The sequence below is a fragment of the Pan paniscus genome, chromosome 8, assembly GCF_029289425.2.
Source record: "Pan paniscus chromosome 8, NHGRI_mPanPan1-v2.0_pri, whole genome shotgun sequence".
In the NCBI taxonomy this organism is placed as follows: Eukaryota; Metazoa; Chordata; class Mammalia; order Primates; family Hominidae; genus Pan; species Pan paniscus.
The window spans coordinates 29,351,155-29,378,460 of NC_073257.2; the positions used below are offsets into that span (position 1 = coordinate 29,351,155).

At 41.6% G+C, this 27,306-nt stretch overlaps 2 protein-coding genes across 2 annotated transcripts in view; one reads left to right on the forward strand and one right to left on the reverse strand.

Annotated features, from left to right (window-relative positions):
• PTER (phosphotriesterase related) overlaps positions 1–4,170 on the forward strand; it is a 75,437-nt gene extending 71,267 nt beyond the window's left edge. Inside the window, exon 6 of the mRNA XM_034930047.3 lies at positions 2,693–4,170. Within this exon, the coding sequence (XP_034785938.1) occupies positions 2,693–2,903 (211 nt within the window). The 3' untranslated portion in view covers positions 2,904–4,170. The remainder of the gene's footprint in view (positions 1–2,692) is intronic.
• On the reverse strand, positions 3,756–13,541 carry C1QL3 (complement C1q like 3). The gene is made up of 2 exons (XM_034930048.4): positions 12,138–13,541; positions 3,756–6,343 (listed from the first exon to the last, which is right to left on the reverse strand). The coding sequence occupies exons 1-2, from the start codon at positions 12,723–12,725 to the stop codon at positions 6,164–6,166; spliced, it is 768 nt and encodes a 255-aa protein (XP_034785939.1). The 5' UTR covers positions 12,726–13,541; the 3' UTR covers positions 3,756–6,163.
• Positions 13,542–27,306: the final 13,765 nt, after the last annotated feature.

Here is a 27,306-nt window from a genome sequence, read left to right on the forward strand (position 1 = left end):
GCCCGGCCTCAACGCATGTTTTTTAAATCATCTTGGAAATGGGAACTTTGCACTCTGGATTGGCTTCCTTTTCCAAAGCCCCTTTGTGGTAGTGAGGTGCATCTTTTGCACACCTGTGTCTCGCATGAGGCTCCCAGACCTTCTAGAACAAGAGAAAGAAGATCCGTAAAGGGGCATCTGTGAAGGAGATAGAAGTGTCAGATGACCGATGGCTCCCCCAGCATTCCTTCTTAGCTCCTTTTAGCCATTTGTTTATCCTTTACTGTGCTAAGTATAGCTATTCTGGATGTATGGAAATAATAAAAATTATTATAATATAAATCTGTGTGTGTATATATATAATGCCTGTGTGCTATTCCATACGTACGTGTATGTGTGTGTGCTTAATCTTCCTTAAATTAAACCATGCATTCTCGCTTGACCCAAGGACAGCCCATGTTAAGCACTGAATGCCCTTTTGGGTTGCGTGTGCTCCAGTACCCACTGTCTTGCACACTTGATTTTCATCATGCATGGAAGGACCACAGGGTCCTTTTCTGAGCCATCGTAGTCTTAAACCTTGAAGTGCATGAACACAGAAGCACGCTTCTGCCTACCTCTGGTGTTCAGCACCAGAAATTCTGTGTCTAACACCTGTTTTCAATCTTCTGCTCCATTTCTCAAATCTTATTATATCTCTGCCTTTTCACACTTTGTAGTCTCTCTCTAATATTTGTTTGCAAACACTAACTCATTTGTATTTCTATAATTACCGTGATTTTTTGTCTTCTTGTCTGTAGTGGCTCCCCCTTTTCTGGCAGCATCTCTGTAACTCCTGTTCTTCCATATAATGGCACAACAGGAGAGATGATCTTTTAGTGTAAGCAGGACAGGGCAGGTTTTCTTCATAGTCAGGATATGATTGTGTGTCCAGAGCCATAACGTTATCTTTCTCATGAGATAAGTAGTCTCCAGATTCTTGACTTAATGGGTTCTAAGGATTCCCGGTTTTAAGTATGAGTATCTTGTCCTCTATACTCTTTCATTCTACTTCATGATTTGATAACATTGTGTTTCAAGGTCTGACACAAGACATCTTAGAGGAATTTGTTTATCCACACGATCTGCCTTTATAGTGTGAGAAATTATATTTATCAGATAAGAAACATAGGCAAAAATTTTGGAAAATGCCCAGAAAATATCAGGGAGAAACTGTTTCCTAAAACCTCCTATACCGTGATACTTCTTTGCAGTTGTGGATCAAGGTTTGTCACCCTAAGCTTCAGCATTGTGTATGCATTCTGTCAAATCTTTGTCTTTTTATGTGATAGTATAACTTATCTTAGATAATTCCCCTAAACTGAGTGTGTTCCAAAAGTAACTGCAGATCAGAACTTCAGGATAGTATACAAATTTCAACGAGGCAAAAAATCGTAGTGGCACAAAAGTCATTACATGCACTTATAGGACAGGCATGGTTCTTCTCTGCTAGTGCTTGCATTCCTTTGACCTGCAGATACAAAGTCTATTCTTCCATTATAATTTATTTTAAAATATGTGTTCTCAGAGGGCAGGGCTTTGTGCATGAGTTTTTTTTGTGTGTGTAGTACCCCACGTTTTGCTCACTGTAGTAGTTATTAAATATGACTCATGTACTAGGACACCAAGAAATGCTTTTGAAACAAAAAAGATACCTTTCAAATAATCAGCCTCTGGAGGAAGGCACTGTCCGTCCGTCTAGATCCACTTTAGAATCTAGACGCCAAAAAAACTATTCAGAGAATCCCATAGAAGAGCCATTGTCTGCGAGTGGCATCTTCTACCATCAAAGACCCATGGAAGTCACGACAGACACTGCCCAGAGTCCAGACACGTACAGATGGTGGCTGTCAGGAGGTGACTCACACTACAGATTCCAGCATTTAACAAAGCAAAGAGGATTTCATTTTTAGAGAATAGTCAGGAAGCTGTTCTTTAGTCCACCGACTATAAATTTAAAGGAACAGCTTATTATTTTAGCAATCTTGCTGACACGGAAAGAAGACAGAATATATTTGTATTGGTCAGTTTAATCCAATGCTCAAGAGGCTACAACTAAATCAAAATTGCCATAGACTTCAAAGGGGCAAATGGTTAAAATACTGACCAACCTTTTTTCAGTGGCTTTGTAGCTTATCAAATGCCCCTCACTTGCAGACCAACTGATTTTGCTCTCAGAATATTTTACTTGTAGTGAGATTCCTTTTGTTTCCCTATTTTAATCGCAAATAGTCCTTGATATTTATTTGCTAGATAAAAGGAGAGAGCAAGAATGAGATCTGAAAAATGGGCCCACAGGGAGAGGCATTTGAGAGAGGATTGCTGAATACAAATCCAGAACAAAGTTATTTAGTGAAATGCCAAAATGGTCATTCATCCAAACTGGTACATCCTATTAGAAGCTATCTTTAATGCGGTATTGCCAGGCATTGTCATAAATATCACAGGTTAGAAATTTCTGTGTGCATGGAATAAGGATATGTTCCTGCTAGGATGCAGCAATATTTTTATCGTCACCACACAATATTTATTAAAGGTCTCTCAGTACACACGCCACAGTAGAAGGCAGTATCTTTACGACAAGCACAATTGGTTAATGAGTAAAAAGTCGAAAGCATCCTGAAAAGCAAAAATGAAAGACAAATGACATCTAATGAGTTAACATTTTTCACAGGGTGCGTCTCCTGGTGGAAGAGGGCTATGAAGATCGAATTCTCGTAGCACATGACATACATACGAAAACCCGGCTGATGAAATATGGAGGTCACGGCTATTCTCATATACTCACCAATGTTGTTCCTAAAATGTTGCTGAGAGGTATAACTGAGAATGTGCTTGATAAGATTCTAATAGAGAACCCTAAGCAATGGCTAACTTTCAGATAGGATGGTTGCTTATGAATTCACACCTTGAGTATAAAACTTGCAGAGAACATTCAGCGGTTTCCAGTCCACTGTGAGATATTAATCAGTTACCTAGGACTAATGACAGATCATTTCCTTCTGATGAGAACTAGGAGGGTTTGCCTTCTCTGAGACCAGCTATTACAACTGTGCCTCTAGGGAGTTACTCAGCCTAATTGAGCCCTGTTATTTTGCCTTAACAAAATAAATACAGAAGTACCTATTTCTAAACAATGATTTAAAGTCTATATCCCCTAAGCGGAGTTGTTGTTTTTCTCCCTAATCTATCAGCTGCACTACTTGAGAAAATTTAAACTGTTTCTAGTTAAATTATTTCCTTCTTGAGCGATCTAATGTTTCTTGTAATATTGATGATCCTACTAATTATCCTGCTGTTCTTTAATTAATGCTTAATGAATAATATGGCACTGTAAAATAGCTTCTGCAACAAGGGAAGTTAAATTTTGAGACTTTTTTCCCCAAAGGATACTGACTAATACAATTACCAATTCACAATGATAAAAATATTTTGAAAGGTTAATTTTATACTGTTCACCTATCTCTATATTCTTCTAATGAAATGATTTTGATATCTTTGGCTTTCCGGTATCTATTTTTGCCATACATTTTGCTGTTTTGCAAAGTTTGTATAAGAACACATAACACTACTGAATTATAAAAATTCAATCATAAAAGTCAAAATATATTACATAATATAGTTTAATGAATCATTACATTTATAATAACAAAGGCCACAATTTAATTAATTGGTAAGATATAATGCAAAAAAAGAGAAATGTTTGCCTTATATATATTCCCTTTATTTCCTTTACCTTTTGTTTTTCCTTGGACCTAAACAGAGAAAATAATGCTTATGTATCTGAAGAAAAGGTCAGATCTATTGGAAATGACAGCCCGATACTTGAGCCTCCTCTTTAAAAGGTATCCAGCCCTGATATTTTGTGTAAATAAAACATTTTTAAAAACTGTTAGTTAAAACACTTAGGTGATGGGCACTGCTGCTTGTAAATTCATCTTTTGGTTGAATCCTCACTATGCTATTTGGTACCTAAAAATATTCTCCAAACCCTTGCTGCCAATTCCTCTTTGATAAATATATAGTTAATTCGAAATAAAATCCATTGCAATTCATTTATGAGTTATCTTACATATCACAAAGGCCAGTTAGAATTAGTCATTATTCTTGATGAAGAGTCTGTTTTTAATCATAAAAATCACGACAGTTACTCAGACCCAGGCATTTCAACAGAGCTAACACCACCTTCAGATAGGCACACCATGCATAACTCTTGGGAAGTTGAGCTTTGCTAAATAAAAGATATTTCTGCTGATCAAAGATGATCAAGCTTTCTGTGTATTGGAACAGAAAGTAACAAAGAGGAATGAGCCAGGAGAACAAACTAATTCCTTTAAATAAATTTTAAAAAATGCAAATGTCCTTCACCAGTAAAGCAAGCAAATTTTTAAAATCTCTGTTTTTGAAATCTACTTGTCAAAGAGTTTTCAGAGGCAATGAAAGGGGAACAGATTTTTCATTGTAATAGTGGAAGTTGTGTGATAGTTAGGAGATATCAACATGCATTTTTAATCTTTTCCTTAGATGAGAGATGGCTTTTGGCAGTGTGTTCTAACCAGAAAGAAAGGATTTGTATTACTCTCCAAATCTACTGTACTGTCAGCTTCACTCCACCTGAGAAAAAAGAAAAAAAAATTGATAGCTCAAATGCATGTAATTCATAAACACTGCAAAGGAGAGCCACTTGGTGTCTGCAGTCCTCATATTAACAGTCTGTCACAGAATGCAGTTAAAGTATTGATTGGCATATGGTAATAGAGCAACCATAGCCTTAACTTACAGACTTGTGAAATAAAGGGCATTTTGACCTAATACAATTAATTTTCTGGATAACTCTTAAAGAGAAGTCATTTTAACTGTTTTTGCTACTCCATATATTGTCATTCAAAATATATTTTAACCCAAAATAAGTTAAATAATTTGTGCATGTTTATGTGTGTATATATGCATACACTTTTTTATATTAAAATTTTGAGGCTATACAGCCACTGTGCCCTGTGGAATAAAGCCATATATATAAATGTTTTATATGTATATGTTTTATACATATATAAAACATTTCATCTAATATATATATGTGTGTGTGAGTATATGTGTGCATGTTTAGCAGATATTTGTATAAAATATAAACATTCTGTTGTCATATTGGTTATATGTGAAATTGTTAATTTTAAAATAACCTCAGGCCACAGACTTGTAGTAATCATTTGAAGGCCTCACCTAGTGTCCCCTTGGTGACGTATGCAGCAGCTCAAATTAAACCTTTGTGCATTGGGTTATGAATAATCTTTTCTTCCAAAGACGGCAAAAGCCTCGGTTTGATTTGATACTAAAGAATAAATTTCTCTGACTTTCCCAGTGAATCTAAATGTATTCAGTTGACAAAATGGACACATAAGGGCTTTTTCTAAATACCGTACATAATTACACATTTTCACACTTAGAGGGTAATCCTATGATACACTGTCAATCTCTATTTTTAAAGACTATCACCAGAAAAGAGAGAAAAGAAAATTCATATAAGAAAAAGAAAATGTGAAAATGATCATAGGCTTGGGAATTCCCTCAAATCCAGAAAATTCCAGGTTAAGGCTTGAAGTTGAATCATTCCCAGGTCTAGCTCTAAAGTTAACAAGAGTACAAGGCAAACAATTTCTTTGGGGACAAGCAGCATTATTTCAATTAGACCTTCTCCTGCAGGGCAAAAATCATTCTTCCCCACACTATGAATGGACTCCAAGTATCATAATAAGCAGGTAAACTCACAAGAACCAAAGCTGACATATGGATAAAAGCAGCAAGATCACAGTACACCAAAGTATCATATATATAGAAGAAATAATTCAATGTCTTAGATTTGTCTATAAAAATTTGTGATCTATATAGGACTTCATTCACATGGACACTAACGATAAGGAGTATTTGCTTTGGCGGTAGTGGATCACACATCTGCTTATCTTGCTTTGATATTTTTTACATAATGTTTCTGAGTGATACAGATGTGAGTCAGGTAGCATTTGATTTCCCCACATATACACAACTGAGGTGCCCTGCCATTGGCATCCCCTGGGATCCTTGATTCACTGACGTTAGCCATAAGAATCCAGTGTTCAAACTCAGAATAATAAGCTTAGTTTCTGCATTATCAGTCAGCATAAATAATAAATCCAGAAAATGTGCTGTATTTGTTGTTGTTTCCTCCATGGGCTTTCCCGCCATCTAATTTGATATAGACTTCATCTCCCGGCTCCAAATGAAGAACCACACTGTTACTGGCATAGTCGTAATTCTGATCAGCATCTTGGGCAATTGCACTAGCACGCACCTATGTGAAACAGACAAGAATTAGGATGCGTAAACGAGAATTCTCAAGTTTTCTTTTTTGCCATTCATGTAGCATCACAAGCTGACTTGCTGCCATAGTACAGAATTTAGCATAGCAAAGTCCATGTTGACCTCAGAGCTTTATGAGGATAGTGCTGTGGCAGTTTCCGCTACGTTAGTGAGAAGGAGGACAGAAAGGGACAAAATAGTGCTTCAGTGGGGACCATTCTGGCAGTCTTATCTAACTACACATTCTAAACTATGCATACAATTTATTATCTTCCTGTATCACTCGTTTTTCTAACTCCTTCGATCCCTATGCCCAATCACATTTTGAAATGAAACTAATAGTATTTTTTGCATTTTAATTTAAGCCAAATAACAATATTCTAATCAGCTGTTTATGAGTACAGAAGTTCAAGTCTAAGTTCAGCTGTTCACCACAATTATTAGAAAATTGAGATATGTAATAGCTAAAAATACCCAGGAAAATACCAACTCCTCTACTACTTACAAAGAAAAAAAAAAGAAAAAGTCTTTTGATTTAGGGCTTTCCAAATCTAATTCATGTAAAGCCCCCTTTACCAGGCTGCTTCAGAAGCTTAGCTCATTTATACATCTTTGATTATATCACCTGAGTTTCCAGAGTTCTTTTTTCCATCGTGTCTTTTTATTACTTAACTATGACATGTGCATTTAAATCAAGGATTTAACCTCAACATATCTAAAAGTTAAAAAAAGGACTAAATTTTCATTTAGGCCTCTCAAGTTTCAAGAATTTTTGAATGATTTCGTTGAATATCCACTTACACTTAGGAGATTCTAAATATGTGGCTTGATTTGAGGACAGAGGCTGCTTATAATCTGCCCATGGTAAGCCTGTGATCTCATTAGTGAGTTGATAGACATTTACAAACAGTCAAATTGCCTATCATCTCATGCATTGTGGACATTCTGTCAGATCCTTAGCTCAAATTAGGCTTCATATTCATTTAGATATATTGTGATTCTGCCTTGGAAAATCTTTCAACAGGCAGACTTAGATTTGATTTATTTCAGTGAAACATCTTCTACTTTGTGGCTTGTTTCATTTCTATTCCACTATAATGATATTTCCCTGAATAACATAGCAAGTGATTTAGTGGTTTTGTAAACCTGCACTATGTAATAATGCATGATTTGGGGTACAATATGCTGGATTTTATCACTTGGCAAAATGAGAGAAATGAGACAGAAGTCAAGAATTTCCATGCATTTCTTTCAAAATTTAAATGATGAGTTTTCCAATTAAATTTTCTTGTGATATAGTCTCACATTAATGCTGAAATGTTAAAAAAAAAAAAAAAAAAAAAGGAGAAGACTCTTTAACACTGCTGAACTTGTAAAGTCATTTGAGTAGTATCTTTAAAATGTCTTTCTGGGTATCACATAGCAAAAGGAGAAAATGGCTTAAAGGGTTTAGAATTGCTTAACACTGTACTAACAGGCACTAATATAATGAAAGCAATATACCATGTAATTATGCTTGGAAGCACTGACTCCAATATATATGCCAATTTAGTAAAGTGGTCCGTTTTGACCATTAAATAATGATGCAGTTTGACTTCATAATATTTTCTAAAGATTAATCATGAGTTTGTAGGAGTTGAATGCTTTGATTCATTAATTTCATCTAGCCATTAATTCCCAGGGAAACAAATCTACAAGAAGGATATTGCTATTATGACTTGTGTTTTTTTCTCATCTTTGGATTTTTAATGGTGAAAAAAATTAAAAACAAAGTATTCATGAGCTATATTAGTAATACATTAGTTATCAACCCATAATATACTCCTCAGCTATTACTAATAACCAGACATATTTTATTCAGTGCTTTGGGTATTTAGGACATGTTCTAGGGTTACTGGGCTTTAACATGGTTTTCTACATGAAGGTATTGGAGAAACAGGACATACCAAAATTACTTGATTTAGACACAATAATCCTTTTAAAAATATAATGCCATTTTTATTCTCCAGGGTGTAACTACAAAACCGAGGGAACGTCACCATTTTTATTCAGTAGGCGTAACCACAAAAACCTGCGAATGCATTAGAGTGATTCCACAGACTGAAAGGTTACCCTCACAGTTTCCACCACCTTTGTTGGATCAAGCCAGTGTGGTTGCTTTTTAATGAATGTAATTCTCTAAGGTTTTAACCTATACTGTACCGTAAGACTGTCCCAATTAAATAATTGCCATACTCCAGTGTACCTGGCATGATTTTGGTATGGCTGCTCACCTGATCATACTCTAAAGATATAACAGGACTTGAAATTTCAAGCTCTAGTATTCAGCTCAGTGACTTCAACAATTCTTTCAAGCCATCAAACTATTGAGGAAGGCAATGTGTTCACCCTGGAGGCTGTTTCCAGATTCCTAAATGTACAGTGATTTCAGCATTCCGTCTGGGAATAAGATCCATCCTTTCTTCAGCGCAATCGACCGATTTCTACCTGAATTTACTCTAATATCTTTTGTTATTACAAGATAACTATTTAGATTCTGCTTTGTGTTTAGTCCATATTTCTTTAACCCTAAAAAGATTATGAATTTGACATGTCATTGATCTCTCTAATAAGCGAATACCAACCCACAAACCACTCATCCTTTTAAAAATATTTCATGGGCATCGGTGCCATAACTAATAAATTTTTAAGAGTACCAACTGGTCTTTAATTATTTTATGCTTTTAATCCTGAAACAGTATTAGTTTTCATTCGAGTGGCTTATTTATTATAGTGGCATTAGAGTGATTGTATTCAAATAGCAATTTTTCTTCACGTTTTCTGCTAAAAGGATTACCAACATTAAAGAGATTTCCTCTTTCCAAATGTAAAGCTATTTGAGTTGAACTTTTACCTTTAATATGCACTGTCATGGGCTTTCAACAAATGGTAGGATTAAATTTAGGTTGATGGCTTCATGGGGAGTATGAGAGCTGCGGTCATTTTAGGGGTATGTTTCTGTGTCTGCAATAGGTTGCATAGTTTTAGCATTATCTTATTAGTGAGGATCTATCATTAGAGATCATATTTATGGTGACATTTGTAATTTAATTAATTGCTACTGATGTTCTCGTAATTTCATTTTAATTGTACTTCTGTGGAATCATAAACAAAAGGTTAAGTGGCACATCAGGTTAATTTACTGGTCTTTGATGTTTCCATCTGTGATCTTACATTCTACACAAAGCATAAATAAAATGGCTCTCATATGGTTACAGTCCAGAAGCATTTCTCTCTCTTAGAGGGAACTGCATTTTTAGTTTAATTTTTGTGCTTCTCAAAATCCACTTAATCCATAGAACATTACACTGACATGGATCTCTGAGTTTCTGTTTTATGAAAAATTAAGTCAGCTCAGAGAGGGAACGTGCCATTCTAAGAAGTGATCAGACCAGAATATAATTGAAAAGCAAGAGCGAAGTATTATTTAAAATTAATAAAAAGATTTTATAAGATTTCTCATTTGTAACTGCCTGCAGACTGGACTTGACAAAATAGTTCTCATCTAGAGATAAAATTCCTTAACAGTAGTAGTGTAGTAACCATTTTCCAAAATAGTCCACACTGAACTAAAAAAAAAATGTTTACCACTATACATTTATTTTTCTGAATTACCTGTTGCATACCTTTTGCAGAAGTAGCAGCTTAATATTACCAATGAAAAGCCTTATACATTATAAGGTCAGCTGTTTTACCTTACTATTTTTCCTGATCCTCATGGAATGTGTGTGCTAGTGTGATACAAAGGAAGATTTTACACCCCAAACAATGAAATAATTTTAAAAACAAAACGCACATAGAACACCTACATGGTGTTATTTTCTTCAAATCAGTGTAATATACACAGGCTCAGCAGTCTAGACATCAACATTTAAACTAATTTAAATGTATTAATCCCTGCTTTTTTCATGCAATTGCAATTTCCAGATATTTAAAGATGTGAGCATTTTTACACATTTGCTGATAAAATTGGAATCATTTCATTTTAATTGATACCTCTAAAAATCATCTCTTCAGCCCGATTGTATTTTCCAGACCTGACCTTTGAGTCAGAAGAGAGCCAATTTGCAAATAAAGGGGTGTCTCATGGCTGCCTGCTGAGGGACTGTTCATAAGCCTTTTTGTGAGGGTGATTCAATAGCTCCATTCTGGTACAGTGAGTCCTGCCCGTTTTAGCCATTTGCCTATAACTGTTTTACTGTTCTGTGAATAATTTTTATTTATCTTAATATTATTTTCATGCATAATAACTATAATAAACAACCCTGTCAGTGCCTCCTGGTGGCCATTTTTCCTCTTTTTGTTCTATGTGTCCTGAGGGTCCGTCCCTTAAGCTATTTGTAGGATAGGGTAGAGAACAGGACGTTTTTTGTCTTTTTTCTCTCTTACGCATTTAGGACTTTTTTTTTTTTTTTTTTTTTTTTTTTTGGTCTTTCACTTTTGAAAGAATTCTGACACTGAAGTAGGTCTTCCGAATCCTGCTTGAATGGTGCTTAACAGAAACCTGGGTTATAGCTAAGAATCTCTGAATGTCCAGGGGTCGAGTTACCTAAAGCCCAATAGACCTCGTTAAGTCAAAGTTGCTGCAGGAGAGGAGGTCTCTTGATGGCGATGCCAGGGTCGCGGGCCATCCCCTATGCCACTCAATAAGCAAAGTTAAAACCAAGAAACTCAGCCCACACCGCAGGCTGCAGGCTGCAAGGCCTTGCCTCAGTGGCTACTGATTCAGCGTGCACAGAAGGTCCCATTACACTTTTAGGTAGTTACAAATATTATTTTCCTCCTTTGACTAAGAGATCAAACAAGCTTCGGTTTTGCAATGACCTCGAATTTCTCCACAGTAAAGTGGCCCCAGCAGAATACTGCAGACCCATGCGTAGCCCTTGTAGCGGCGCCGACCGGCTCAGGGAATCAAATCCTCTTGGCCGGCTGGTCCAGAGGCCGATAGACCCGGGGCTGGGCTCGAACCAGTCGCCCCCCAGGCCACCTGCCTGAGCGTCCTCCGACTCCATAGAGAGTTTGGGTTCTGAGTCTGGCTGCGCGCTGTGTTTCACCGCATGAACCCCCGAATCTCAACTATTCTTTTTGTTAACAGCACTCCTTGCCTCTCCCCTCCGCTATTTTTTGGCTGAAAACGAAACTGGAGTTTGCGCCTTGAAATTGACTATATGTGAGTTTCACGGCCTGGGACACCGCAAAGACTCGGCGACGGCGAGCCCCACGGTCGCTCCTCCGCTGTGGCTGAGCCCTGCTTGGACTCATTCCTTCGAGGCCCTTGTTTCTCCCTCCGGCCTTTGTCTACCACCCCCGAGTCCGTCACCCTGCCACGCCCATTCCGGACTCCCCCAGGCCTCTCCACTCCCCAGAAAGCCCGTAAGCGACCCTATGTTGCGGAGGATCCCACGGCCAGGGGTCGCTTCCCGCGCCGGGACTCCCCAGCGCACGAGCTGTCCCCGGGACCCAGCTCCCGGCTTCCCGCCCCTCGAGGGTCGCGCTCGCAGGCGCGCGCACCGATCGAGGGTCCCAGACTCCAGAACCGCCCTCTCCAGGCCGCGGGGCGCCCTCCTGCGCGCACGACCCCCGCCTCTCCAGGGTGGGACGGCGTCCCCCCTTGCCGTCGCTCCAGGGAGCCCGGCCGCCGCGCCCTTCCTCCGCGGGCTCCCACCCCCATTTCCGGGGTCTCCTCCCTCTCGCCCGCACCTTCCCGCGCTCCCTCCCCGCCCTCCCCGCCGCCCGCCCGCGCTCACCTGGTTGTTTTTGCAGAGATCAGCCCACATGCTGGTGCCGTCCCCTCCGCGCATCAGGACGTGGTAGGTGAAGAAGTAGATGCCCGGGATGGAGCAGGTGAACTTGCCGGTGGTGGGGTCGTAGTGGTTTCCGAGGTTGGTGACCACGTCGTCGAACTTGAGCACCTCGTAGCCTTCATGCTGCCGCTTGAGGCCGGCGTAGAAGGCGATCTTGGGCACCGTGCTGTAGGTGGCGGCGCTGATGGCCCCGGCCGCGTTCAGGCCGGGCGCCCCGGGCGGGCCCGGCAGGCCTTGGCGGCCCGGCTCGCCCTTCTCGCCCGGGGGCCCCATGGGGCCCGGTGGCCCGGGCTCTCCGGGGGGCCCGCGCGGACCCGCCTTCCCGGGCCGGCCGGCCTCGCCTTTGGGGCCCTGGATGAAGGTAGGCAGGGACTGCATGAGGCCGCGGTCGGGCGTGGCAGCGGTGCTGGGCGCCTTGGTGCCCCCGTAGGGGTCGCAGACCATGCGGCAGGTGCCCAGCATCTCGTAGTGCGCCGACGTGCCGGCCGAGCTCACCAGCACCGGGATGAGGATCACCAGCAGCAGCACCATCACCACCCCCAGCGCCCCGGCGGCGATCAGGCGCCTCCTGCTGCCCACCAGCCGGCTCAGCGCGGGGCGATCCTCTTGTCTGCTTTTGGACAGAATTTTGAAGGTTGGGCGGGGACCTCTTCAGAGCCGAAAACAACCCCCTGCGAACCCCAACTCCCCTGGGCGTGCGTGCGCCGGCCGCTGCTGCCGACTCCTGCTCCCCCCGCGGAGGCTGCGGCTGGGGAGGGAGCGCGGGCGCCCAGTGACTTGAGCCGAAGTCCCGAGCCCGGGGTGGGGGCCGGGGGAGGGGTGCGCGGGGCGCCCTCGCCCCCCGCGAGCTCCTTCGCACCTGTGGCTGCAGCCGGCGCCGGCGCGGCCACCGGGAGGGCAGAGCCAGCCGCCGCCTCCTGAGCTCGCCCGGGCAGCTCACACTTTTATGCCGCCGCCGCCTGCGATCGACTTTTCCGTTTTTGCAGACTGCGCCAGTTCGCACCAACTTTCCGTCTGAAGTTGCCTTTTTCTGCCTCCTCCTCCTCTTCTTTCGCTCGCTCAGTTCGCCCGTCCGCTGCCTTTTTTTTTTTATTGCCTCCTTTCTCTCTTCCTCCTTTGCCACCACCACAACTCGAATAGACGCGCACCCCAAAGCCCCGCGTGGGCCCGGGCGTCCCCCGGGTGCGCCCAGCGGCGGCGGCGGCGGGCACGGTCGGCACGGCGAGGCTCAGAGCTGGGGCGGAGGAGCGAGCGAGCAGCGGCGAGCGCCTCACGGCCGGGAGCGGAGCGAGAGAGAGACTGAAGGCAGAATTCTGCCTGGGTACCACCTGCCAGGAGAAGAGGAGGCTGACAAACGCGCGCCGGAGCAATTTATAGGCACCCAAGGCACAGAGGAAGGGGAGCCGCTTTGGCATCTCATTGCAGCATCTGCTCTGCTCATCCCACTCAGAGAGAGTTTGGCATTACTCTGACAATGTGGGATTTTTTTTTTTCGGCCTCTCTTTTTTTCTCTCTCTGCACATGGATGAACAGTGAGATTCTGAATACTCCCTTGCTGAACCAAGCGATGGCAGGTCCTGCTGGACCCACCTGGGGGAGGGAGACAGCTGTGCGACAGCTTTCAGAGCTCAAGGGTCACACCTAAATCCCGGATTTCCCCACTGCCAGCAGCCCCAGTTGGAGGGTGGAGGTGAAGGTTGAAAGGAGGGTGGCTGAGTTGACAATGTTTCTTTGCTAGCTCCTCTACAATCAGTGCTTCAGGTGTTTTCAAAATGCCACTGTTAACAGAAGGAGGGCCTTTTAGAATTTTCCAGATGGTAGATGTGATTTTCTTTCAACCTGATGGGTTTCCTCCTCTGCCTTCTAAATGAATAAGATGTTACCCCAAGAACAGTGAGGTATGTTGAAAAGCCAAAGAACATTTCTGAATGATTTTAAATGAACATGTCCACCGCATCTGGGGGAGGAGGGGGTTGGTCCTTTTTACAAATGCTGCACTCTGGTGAGTGCATACATACGTACTCTACTTACAGTCTTACAGTTCTAGCAGTCTTTTGGGGGGATACCGCCAATGGCCCTGAAGTTGCGTTTACTTAAAGTCGCTAAATGTACAAGAAATAATCACTTGTCAAAATGGCGTCAAAAGATCAAGCAAGAAGCTTTTGCACAAGTGCTGGGCAAGGTCTTTTCCTAGCGTATGGAAAGAGTTCTATAAGCTCCATAGCAGATTTCCCGAATGTACATTGAGGGAGGGGAGAAGTAGGAGAAATACAAGAAAGAAGAGCCCCCATTCTCAGTGGGTGAGCTGCAGAAGGAACAGCATGGTTTATCATATTACTGGAAGGCCTCCAGGGTAGATATCAGGCAAGTTACCCCACCAACAAATACATAAGACACACAAGAATGGCTTTAAATAAATAAGTAGAATTGATTCCTAAATCATACTTTTGCATTCAGGAGCAACAGATGTCAGTCAAACGTGGGTGACATTTGCTTGTCAATACGAGGATGATGGCTGGGAAGACGGTGACTTATTACATCAGGGTGAGAATCTGAAATGAGAAAAGCAGGAACAAATAAGACTACAGCAAGCAAACAGTAACATCCTGGGTGACGATCAGCAGCCTGTGATCTTGTCTGTGGGTGTCACAGCATGGACTTCTCCTTTCCTCCCTGTGCCTCAATCTCCCCGCCCCCCAGCCTACTCCAGTCCACCCCACCAATTTAGTTCTTTCTTTCTTTCTTCTCTGTTTCAAAACAAAATAAGGTCAAATGAGCAGACAGAAGGAAACAAAGACTGATCGATTCTTTTAAGAGAAATGTCAGTAGCTCCTTCAGGCCTTGCCTGGGAGAATCAACCCTAAAAGGTGTGCCGTGTGGCTCAGCGGGGTGGGGGTCTCCACCTCCTGGCTACTGAGAGAGCCACACTGCTCCTGGTATTGGAAAATAGGCCTTCCCACTTCTCAAGCCCTTAACTTTTATTTTAGGGTAGTGGTTTTATAAATGTGCGCCTATTGCTTGGGCATAATTATACACATATTTCCATAATATTTTTGTTCACATGAGCTGCCTTATTTTCATATGTTTAAGGAGCAAACACATAATAAGTTGTCTCCTGGCCATAATACTTACTTTCCTAACACACCTTCTGGATTGCTTCTTAAAAGTCACCTTCCTTCTGGAGGACAAAATGGTGAGGTTTGCTGCCAGCACTGGGGGGGTAGGATATTAATAAAACTCGGATGCACCAGATTATCAAATTTCATAAGGCCTCTCTATTGCTATGAAGAGTTCTGTAGGTGACACAAAAGGAGTTTTTAAAAGGTAGAGATGTATAGAGAAGTTCTCATCAAAACCTCAAGCTATGTGGAGTTTTCCCATTGACTAACGCTTAAGATATATTGGAGTCAAATGCTCATAAAATGCTCATCAATGCTTATAAAATATTAGAGTTGAAATGGACCCTCTGTTCATGCAGACGATGAGACCGAAACAGAGAGCTTCCAGGAGGATCAGTGCCATTCAATGAGCTTGCTGCTGTACTCCCCTCTACACAATATGGATATATTCCATCCCAGCCCGAGACTGGCTATACTAGTTCTAGTAACTGAGGCTTTCCTCCTACTTTCTCTGACGCCAAAGCAAATTTGATTTTGCAAGTGAGTGCCCTCACATTTTAAAGCTCTGCTGAGATTTAGAAAGGCACTCAGCAGTCATCATTCATCATGAAGTCACTCCCTCCCAGGCCACGTGGCTGACCCCAGACTTTCTATTAACTGCACAAGCCTGGGCAACACATGGATATTTGGCTCTGTAGTGAAGCAAATTTAAATTCTTGGTCTCCTTCCTCTCCTCCAGAAGTATCTCACTGTGCACTTTGGGGGAACATTTTGGTTCCCCCACAATTTTCAAGGATGACTTGGTAGTAAATGAACTTATGGCTGGTTATTGACACTTTCTACTGCTTGAATTTCCCAGAAGGTTCTCTGCAAAGTTACTCGCGCTTCAGCTCTTGTTCTAACAGTTTGGATAAACCATCTGATATGGCATATTACTCATCATCTTTATATATATAATAATAGAAAACGTGTCAATTAAAAAAATATTTGATTTTCTTCAGTCCTCATTAGAGAACCAAGTTTTCTCTCATATTCGATAAGAATCTTGGAAGTGGGCCCTGGAATCTCATTTCTGCAGCATCTCCCAACCATCTCTCAAGAAAACACCAGGCTCCCTACTCCCATTGCACCCGTACCTGGACCTTGTGGACCCTCCAGAAGATGAAGTCCAATCCAGAAAGCCGTGATCGTGGTTGGATCACAGTCCTGTGATTTTCTTCTTCCCCACATCATTTCTGTTGCTTTCGGAGAGCTGAGCAGATCCTAAGCACACGACTCCCACACAGACGTGCACGGCCATCCATTAATCAGTGTTGAGTATCTACGGACAGCACAGCCCTACGCTGGGCTCTCACCAGGCAGACAAATATTTAGTCATGAAAATGATTTCCAAATCCAGCAGCACTTAAGCAGAAATAGCATTTCTTAGAACAGGAAAAAATAATAATAAATTAACAAACCCAAGGACTGTCTAGAGAATCAGACATAAAAAATACAAAAAAAAAAATTGGGACTAGATCTGCTATTTATCTTTAATTTTGTGGTCTCCAAATTTCATTTCAGAACATATACTCCTTTGACTGAAGAATTGTACATTTCTAACCAGAAAGAGTCTGCCTGGAGTTATGTAGGGAAGTTGTATATCCTTATGGCTTTGGAATCAGATGGGTCTTAATTTGGATACTAGCTTCCTCATTTAGGAGCTGCGAAAGTGACTTAATCTCCCAGAGACTCCATTTCCATTTCTGTAAAGTGGAAATAACACTAATACCTAAATTATAGGGTTGTTGTGAAGAGTAAGTGAGTTAATGCATATAATTAAAATGGTACCCAATTTATAATAAGAGCCTAATAACTGCCAACTGTCAACTTAGTATATTGTAGGACTAATGAGTAGTGTATGCCTATGAATTGAATGGAAGAATGCAAGGCTTAGTAAAGGAAGCTGAAACCAAAGGGCCTGACTTAAGACAAATGGCATAAAATGAACGGTAAGTATGTTAGACTTAGATAAAACTGAGGGGAACACCAAAGTTCTCCAGGAGAGTTGCCAAGGTGTACTCTCCTGTAATATCAAGCAAAACAAAACTCAAAACTCAAAACAAGGATCACATGACTCTTCTCCAAAGTAAGAAGACAAAGTTTTATATCAAGGTCATTTGAATTCATTGTGCTTTGATAGCCCAAGTTTTCAGATGTAAGACCTAGTAGGATGTATTAACACATGCTTTTTGTCCTCTGGGAATTCCGCAAGTCGACAAGTTGCAAATGTACTTAAAAATATTGAGGTCGTTATTCAGGAACTGTTTCTGTGGATAACAATTCTCAAAAAAGCAAACATACCAGAGAGGGCTGCTTTGTTTTGTTGTTTGTTTGTTGTTTTGGGAGTTGGTTTTTTTTGAGACAGGGTCCCACTTCATCACTCAGGATGGAGTGCAGTAGCATGATCTCGGCTCACTGCAACCTCTGCCTCCCAGGTTCAAGGGATTCTCATGCCTGAGTCTCCTAAATAGCTGGGATTACAGGCATGCACCCCATACCAGCTAATTTTTATATATATATATAAATTTTTTTAAGTAGAGACAGGGTTTCACAATGTTACCCAGTCTGGTCTCGAACTCCTGGCCTCAAATTATCCAACTGCCTTGGCCTCCCTAAGTGTTGGGATTACAAGAGTGAGCCACTGAGCCCGGCCCCACTTTGTACATGAACCAGAAGAGCAGTCACTCTGAAAGACACCTAAGTCATAGCCACATCTCTAGGGAATTTTCAACACGAAACTCTCTATAGAAGGCAAGTTGGAAAGCTAGCTTGGCAGGTGTATTGTCAAAAATTATTGAACCGCTAAATGGAGATGGTTACCAGCACATTACAGAAGACTCAATGTACAATGTATGGCTTCATGTTGGTCCAAAATTCTAACTATATCAGTCAAGAAAAGGATGAAATCTCAAGTATGGATGTGACACTTTATACCTGCCATACATAGAATGTTCAATCCGTATGACCTTACTTGATGTAGAATTAAAGGAAAAGTTACCAAGAATGAGATCTGAGAGCTTAGCAAGTCCTCCTAAGCTATAGCCATGATAACTCATCATACAAGGAAAATAAGTGAATTGAAAGAACTAAAAGCAGCTGCCATTAGATTACAGGGAACTTTCAAACAAAAGATACATCATAGGAAGTCAGGTGAGAAGCTGTCAACTGTGCAGGCAGTGATGAGAATCGTAGTTGTCTTACTGTACTTTTTTGTTTTGTTCAAAAAACCTGAAGCATCACGCATTTTGAAAGCAGAGTTTGCAGAGAGCCCCCAACAGAGCCAGAACTTGCCAAGAGCGACTGATATTTCTAGAATCTGGCTCTTAAAATAATAAGGCTGGAGGAGACATGAACACCATGGGAAAGTGTATTCAGCCCCACTCCTACGTGAATGTAGCTTCAGAGCAAGTTACCTTCAACGAGGAGCAGCACATCCTGTAAACAGACACCGTGTCTCTTGGGTACTTATGTGCAAATAGACGTATCAGCTTTTCCCTAATGCAGGCAGTCTCTTGGGGATAGTTCTGTAACATGTAAAAATAGATATAATTTGAAACCATAATCCTAAAAGTAAGGTATTTTAGATTTGTAATAAGTTGCAGGAGGAGAAGAGAGAAGACAAAAGTAACCTATTGCAAGTGGCTGTATGTTCCATAGAAGTAGTTGTATACCTCAGTGTTTCCCACTGAAAGCAGCTGTAACAATTCATGCTTTAATTCATTAATCAATAACTTAATCTCTGGCTCTGGAAAGTGGAAAAAGTCCATGAAAGCTGGTCCTACTTAAGTGGAGATTTGGAGTTTTCGTTTGTCCCGGATTAGTCAAGATACAAGTAGAAATCCTTACACCTGCCAATACCCACAAAGGCATCTATGTTTTCACACAGGCCCCTCTAATTACATATCAGCAGTTAAGAGGTTTCTCCCCTTTCTAGCCACTTCTAAGATGCTAATGATCCTGGGAGTTTTAGCCTTTTGTTGCCTGCTGCTGCGGTGTTTGAACCATTCCAGTAAGCCAGCAACTTTGCAGGGACAAGGACAGAGGTAAGATTTGTTTCTTTGGCTGGTTGGTTTTTGTTTTGTTATCAATGGGTGAAAAAAAGTTAAAACTATCGATTAAATTAAGGGATTACCTGAACATGTCTATTATCCAATAGAATATCCATTATCCATTATGTGTTTACATTTGTGTGTATGCCTTCCATTATACATACGTATATTATTTCTTTTACACTTACTCTTAAGAATTTGTTTTTGTAGGTGGGAAGAGTGTCTCAATGGCTACATAATGAGGGTCAGATATTGAGTACCCATGATGGTTTCTTTTTGTCCAAAGCTCCAGTACATAGGAACATTGTTCTGTCATGAAACAGACAACCGACTGGCCCTCTGCCCATGTTCCCCGGGAATGAGGGTGCATTCAGCCTCAGTGGCAGTTTTGTAAAAGTTCTTGAACAGATAAGAGAAAAAAAATTAGGAGCGAATTAAAAGGGATTTTAGGAGAAGTGTCCTCAGCAAAAATGCACTGGGCCAAGCACAGTGGCTCATGGTTGTAATCCCGGCACTTTGGGAGGCCAAGGCAGGAGGGTTACTTGAGTCCAGGAGTTTGAGACCAGCCTGAGCAACATAGGGAGACTTCATCTCTATGAAAAATAAAATAAAAAATTAGCCAGGCTTGGTGCTGTGATGGTGTCACTGCACTCCAGCTTGGGCAACAAACTGAGACCCTCTCTGTCTCAAAAATAAAACATTTTTTTAAAACATCATGCACTAAATCTAAACTACACAATCAAGCTTTCCTTCAGAAATTCTGAAAGAGCCAGAAGGCCCTAATCCAATGTTTTAATCTGATGTTTGACTGCACTGGTTAGAATGAATTCTCTGGGTATATCCATTCTATTATCTTCTCATTAATGTGTAATGTTTAATTCAATTTAATTTAAAACATGCAAGAAAAGAAGTGGACTTTGCTGTCTATTTCCCTTCCTCCAGCCTTTCCCATCTCCAAACTGTGTCACACAGGGCATCAGTGGTCATCTTCCTGTATCAACTGCTCACAGCCTGTGCCCACTCAGCTCAGAAACAATGATATCCTTCCTCGTTGTCCACATTGTCAGAAAGTCTAACTCCCTGGTGCCAGGCCCTGCACCATGGGCGCAAAGCTTCTCTAAATTCCCAGGCTTCATTTTCATAACTGGCCCTCTCTTCTACTCCATTGTTCAGTTATCGGGTATTTACACCTTAAATCACCTTGTCATTTCTCATTTTGCCTTCCCCTTAACTCTTTCAACCCACCTCCTCCCTCTCTCTCTCTCTTTTTTTTTTTTTTTTTTAAAGACAGTGTCTCATTTTGCAGTCCAGGCTGGAATGCAGTGGCGTGATCATGGCTCACTGCAGCCTCCAGCATCCAGGTTCAAGCAATCCTCCCATCTCAGCCTCCCAAGTCGCTGGAACCACAGGTACTTGCCACCTCACCAGGCATTTTCTTTTTTTTTGTTGTTTTTTTGTCGAGATGAGGTCTCACTATGTTACCCAGGCTGGTCTCAAGCTCCGGGCCTCAAGCAATACTCCCACCTCCACCTCCCAAAGTGCTACAATTACAGACGTCAGCTACCACGCCCAGCTCTCACTCCTCCTGATCTAATCACTTTTTCAAGACCCTGCTACAAAGTCACCTCCTTCCCCTATCTCTCCACCCTGAGCCCCAAGCTGCCAACCACTGGATCTTTCTTGCCTGTGCTCCCAAGCACGTTGAATTTCTCCTCCTGAAAACACTTACCTCATTCTCCTTTTGCCGTATACCCTCATCCCTTTTCCTGTTACTGAGAGAAATACGAAGTCTCTTAATCTCTGGTCTCCAACCCCACCCTCACTCCCACACCCAGGCACCAAGCACACATTTACTAGGGCTAAATACTTGTTTGTTTATTTGAATGGCTGAATTGGGAACAAATAGCCCAGCTTGCAAAATATTCTATAAACTTAAGAAACCTAGATGTAGTGAACAAGCCTGGACTGAAAATTAGGCATTTCTATGACCCACTTTCCCTAAAGGAATGGACACTCTTTCAACTCTGCCAGAGAGGTTAGATTAAGAGCCAGCTTAGTGTCAATTCTTTACAAAAGAAGTAAAGATAAGAACAGAGAGATAACTTGCACAAGAGTTGGAGTTTAAAATGTATTAGGGCCTTGGAGGTCAGACCTTATATGTGATGCGAAGGGATGCTTGCAGACCCGCTGATATTTGGAACTGGTTCTAATAGTTTAAATATATGATGAGATTTGTTTAACTATTGTGATTTCTAAATGTCTCACACCATGTGTGTGGTGGAAGCAGAAATTGCACTGTGGTCACTGGAAGAGAACATGACTTTCTCACAGATTTCTGCCCAAGATGGTGGCCGTATGAACCACCTAAATTATGTACCTCAGTGGATATTCTATGAGGTTCTTCACCTCATCTCTTTAAGGTTTGTGGACAAGTATTTTGTCTATACCCTAGACATACAAAATAGTTTTTTTTTAATAAAAATAAGAGACCTACAGTTATGTGGCTGAAAGAAGGGCCATGGAAAAGAAAGAATTGTACCAGAAGTGCTATGTCAAGGATGATAGCTGCTATATAAGAAATAAAAATACTTTCTGAGTTTCCCAATAGCCAAGGCAAAAAGGGAAACACTACAAGTTACCCTTATCTTATGATTTTTTAAAATAAACATTCCAGTTTTTCATGAGACAGGAGATTTTTTTCCTATCTCAGAATTCTGGGAAGAATTTATCAAGTAAGGGATATAAAATAATATCATGGATACTAATTAAAGGTGGCTTTATAGAAAATAAAGAAATTACAGACGTCAGCTACAATTACAGACATCAGCTACCAGGCTCGGCTCTCACTCCTCCTGATCTTATCACTCTTTCAAGACCCTGCTGCAAAGTCACCTCCTTCCCCTATCTCTCCACCCTGAGCCCTGAACTGCCAACCACTGGATCTTTCTTCCCTGTGCTCCCAAGCACGTTGAATGTCTCCTCCTGAAAACACTTACCTCATTCTGCTTTTGCTCATTGTTTCTCAATGAGGAACTAAAGCAGTTCAAGTCTTACCCAGTTCACCATTTCCTAGAACACCTTGAAATTCATTCAAAGAAAGCTGACATGTTGAATAAGAGGCAAATACTACCCCAAGAAAATGCACAATTAGCAAGAACAGAATGGATGGGATAGATTGAAGAGCAGAGACTGAACTTTTCACCAGAAGGAGTGACAACTCGTTTTCAAATAAAAAGCAAAAGTGCAGTAAATGCTATCACTGGAGTGATGAGACTCAGCTAGAACGAATGCAAATAAATTCCACATTTCTGTTTCTTTTCAGTAAGTAATTTGAAAAGATCAGTCAAATGTGTGTGACTAGCTGCAGAAAAAAAAAATTAAACAATTTGGCAGATTTGTTCCCAAGTCATGCCTACAATATTTTGACCCATGAATTACTACAGATATAAAAATGTTACTACTTGTATTATAAAAACACAACCTTGAGCAAATAGGAAGTTAACGAAATCACAATGAAATCTTCAATTTTGAAAACAGAAAATGATTGTCAACACTATTTGATAATGATATTCATCACTGCTGGGAACTACTGTAATAAAAAATTAACAATTGTATGCACCCTCTTTGAATATGCAAGCACTGATCTACTTACTGCAAATATAAAAGCCATTTCCCCTCACATTTAATTTGTAACTTATAATTAGAAAATGTATTTCAACCCCAGTAACTCCTTAATTTGCCCTATAGTAAGTCATTGCATAATTGCTCAAAGTCTCCAAAATACAGACAAGGATATGCAAGGTAAAGGCATCACGGTATTCTTGAGACAGCCAATGAATTTTCTGAAGATTTTTGAGCATTCAGTATAGTAAGAATTTTAATGATCTTCAGCTCCTCTTAGATCTAGACACAAATATGGAAATGTATATTGTGCAATGCAAATGAACTGGAAATGGGTTTAGTGGAAGGTACTGCCATCCCTGGGATGGTTGCATTAATACCCAGGACCAAAAACTGCTCAAAAGGTAACACTCTTCCATCAGCAAAAGAGAGCAGGCAAACTGCTCTAACAAAATAATAAACTACGTGTCCAAACAGGGGAAGTTAATACTTTTACATAACACAAAAGAGAATGGAGCTAGGGAGAAAAAAATGCAGGAATGTGCCAGGCATGGTGGCTTACACCTGTAATCCCAGCACTTTGGGAGATCGAGGCAAGAGGATAGCGTGAGTCCAGGAGTTCGAGACCAGCCTGGACAACACAGTGAGACTCTGTCTCTACAGAATTTTTTTTTTTTTAATTAGCCAGGCATAGTGGCATGTGACTGTAGTCCCAGCTACTTGGGAGGCTGACGTGGGAGGATTGCGTGAGTTTGGGAGGTTGAGGGTGCAAAGAGCCATGATTGTGCAACTGTACTCCATCCTGAGTGACAGACCAGCCCGTCTCAAAAAAAGAAAATACAAGAATAAATATGGGTACTTTCCATTAGTAAAGGAGAATCTAAATGAGGGAGAAAAATGATTTGGCTGCTGTATTTGAGGGCTTTACAGACAAGCTTTCTCAGAATAACTCAAGTTTCAAACATGGCAGCATATTCAAGTTCAGTGTTTGAATCCCGTCATGGTCATGGAAAGATGTTGAAGCACTGTGAGCGTATCGAAAAATTGGAACCTCTTCGAAACGACGGTTACACTATATTTCAGTGCAATTAAAAATAATGAGTAGGGAGGCCAGGTGCGCTGGCTCACGCCTGTAACTCCAGCACTTTGGGAGGCTGAGGCGAGTGGATCACCTGAGGCCAGGAGTTTGAGACCAACCTGGCCAACATGGCAAAACCCCGTCTCTACTAAAAATACAAAAAATTAGCCAGGTATGGTGGCACACGCCTGTTATTCCAGCACTTTGGGAGGCCAAGGTGGGCAGATCACTTGAGCTCAAGAGTTCGAGACCAGCCTGGCCAACATGGTGAAACCCAATCTCTACTAAAAATACAAATTAGCTGGGCATGGTGGCATGCACCTGTAGTCCCAGCTACTCAGGAGACTGAGGCAGGAGAATCACTTGAAGCCAGGAGGCAGAGGTTGCAGTAAGCTGAGATCGCACCACTGCACTCCAGCCTGGGTGACAGCAGGAGCCTCTGTCTCAAAAAAAAAAAAAAAAAAGAAAGGAAAGAAAGAAGAAAGAGAGAAAGAAATAAAGGAACTAGCCAGAAGGGAGGCATGAGAGGAAATGTGAAAGTCTGCCATGCTATTGTGTGCCAGTTTCTTCCACCAACTCAAAATCTACTGTCATCTTTAATGAGCGCCCTGGTGGCATGATAAACCACGGTCCTTTTTACTCATCAGAAACTTGATGGATGTGTGCTCTGAGTGGAGGGCTGGGAGTGGGCAACTCCAAATTAAAATCTCCACTCTTTCGTTAGCCAGGAGATTCATTTTGGCTGTCATCCTCTTTATATACTCCTCCCTTTGGTTCCTGATTATTAAATTTGGAATCATTCATAATTTAATTTTTTAACCACAAATGCAATCATTTTAATTATTCATGTGTAATTTTTTTTTTTTTTGACAGAGTCTTGCTGTGTCGCAAGGCCGGAGTGCAGTGGCACGATCTCCATTCACTGCAACCTCCGCCTCCCCGGTTCAGGTGATTCTCCTGCCTCAGCCTCCTGAGTAGCTGGGACTACAGACACCCGCCACCACACCCAGCTGATTTTTGTATTTTTTAGTAGAGACGCGGTTTCACCATGTTGGCCAGGATGGTCTCGATCTCCTGACCTCATGATCCACCCACCTCGGCCTCACAAAGTGCTGGGATGACAGGCGTGAGCCACCGTGCCTGCCCTCACATGTGTAATATTTTTAAATTTAAAGTAGGAGAGAGTTTAATCTAAACAGTTCTCTGAAATGAACTGGCTTCTTTGTGGTAGATAGCCTGTTTTAAGGGGACTCGAAGTCTTTGGGAGGAATTTTGCTGCAATCCTAGAGTCCAAGGTAGTGGGATGATTGAGGCGTGTCTTCATGGACTTAAATAAAATGTACATGATTGGAGTTGGAAAAATCTTTTTGGATGAACTATTCATGAAAGTGAAAAACGATAGGATTTTTCTCAGTAACAAAAAATTTGGGGCTATAGGAGCATAATATAAACACCATCGCTGATTCTGACAATAAGATCTTGTTCAAGTAAACGGGATTCTTTGAAAGGAAGGCCTCAGATTCGAGGGCTGTTTGTTTTGTTTCATTTTCCATCATGATGAAGCAGCAAAATCATAAAAATATTTCTTAAGGCTGTTAAAGAAAGAAGCAGCAAAGAAGCCAGCCTCCTTTCAGTTCTCAAATTATTCAGTTTTGGATAGAAAAAGTCTGTATTCAGGGGTTGGATATATTTGCAACAAAACATATCTTCTTCCCTTTTATATGTCCCAGAACATCTATACCAGCACCTGTGCACCAAGTAAGGCCACAATAATTGTTTGTTTCCAAATGAGTAAAAAGAAATGGCATGTTTGTGTAAAGCTAAGATCAAAGCATTTGCAGTTCTTATGGTACAATGGAGGGTTCTAGATCAGCCGCTAAAGGGACACCTTCATCCAGTATCCTGGATCCTTATGGGGGTTGTGGTCCCACTCAGAGTGACTCCTCGTTCTCCAGGATCATTGGGAAGACACTGGGATGGGCGACCGGTAGCCATGCTGTCCTCTGTCCTTGAGGACCCAGTTGCCACATTTTCACCAGCCACATTTGACCAAGTGAACCCTTGTCCCAATGTGGGCCGATCAGATTCTCTTTCCTGATTTTTGAGACTTGGAACAAAAAGACATGAAAACTTAGCCAGGTGCAGTGGCTCACGCCTATAATTCCAGCACTTTGGGAGGCCGAGGCGGGTGGATCACGTGAGGTCAGAAGTTCTAGACCAGCCTGGCCAACATGGCAAAACCCCGTCTCTACTGAAAACACAAAAATTAGCCAAGTGTGGGGGCGGGCACCCGTAGTCCCAGCTACTGGGGCGGCTGAGGCAAGAAAATCGCTTGAGCCTAGGAGGTGGAGGTTGCAGTGAGCTGAGATCGCGCCACTGCACTCCAGCCTGAGCGGCAGAGTGAGAATCTGTCTCAAAAAAAAACAAAAAAAAAACAACAAAAAAAACATGGAAACTGAAGACCACTGGCAGCTCCATAGAGGAAAGGCCACAAGAGCCTGCTGCCAAAGTCATCAGAGCTGCCCTTGGTTCTTCCAGCTGTCCTTTTGATCTTGTGGGGTATTTATATCTTCCAATAAGGCCCACAACTACCTTCCTATTCCACCTTTAAAAAAGTAGAAAAATCTACCTCAAGCAGGTTTATGTTGCTTGCAACTGAAAGAACCTTAACAAATACAACCAGGTTGGGGCTCTAAAAGAGGGGATTTAAGCTTTCTCCTATAGCATGTCCAAGAGAACTCTCTACGATAAGGGAAATGTCCTATATGTGCCATCTAATAAGTTAGCCACTAGTCACATGTGGCTATTGAACACTTAAAATGTAGCTGCTGCAAGAAAGAATCTGAATTTTATATTGTATTTCATGTTGATTAAGTGGAATTTAAATAACCATAAGTGGGCCAGGTGTGGTGGTTCACACCTGTAGTCCCAGCACTTTGGGAGGCTGAGGCGGGTGGATCACTTCAGGTCAGGAGTTTGAGACCAGCCTGGCCAACATGGTAAAACCCCATCTCTACTAAAAATGCAAAAATTAGCCAGGCATGGTGGCACATTCCTATAATCCCAGCTACTAGGGAGACTGAGTCAGGAGAATCACTTGAACCTGGGAGGTGGAGGTTACGGTGAACCGAGATCGCGCTACTGCACTCCAGCCTGGGCGACCAGTGCAGAACTCCGTCTAAAATAAATAAATAAATAACCAT

Excerpts from the sequence above, each read along its gene's own strand:
- C1QL3 (XM_034930048.4), bottom strand. The coding sequence starts at position 12,725 with ATGGTGCTGCTGCTGGTGATCCTCATCCCGGTGCTGGTGAGCTCGGCC. Across the intron at positions 6,344-12,137 it reads ATCTCTGCAAAAACAACCAG|GTGCGTGCTAGTGCAATTGC; the intron begins GTGAGCGCGGGC and ends TGTTTCACATAG.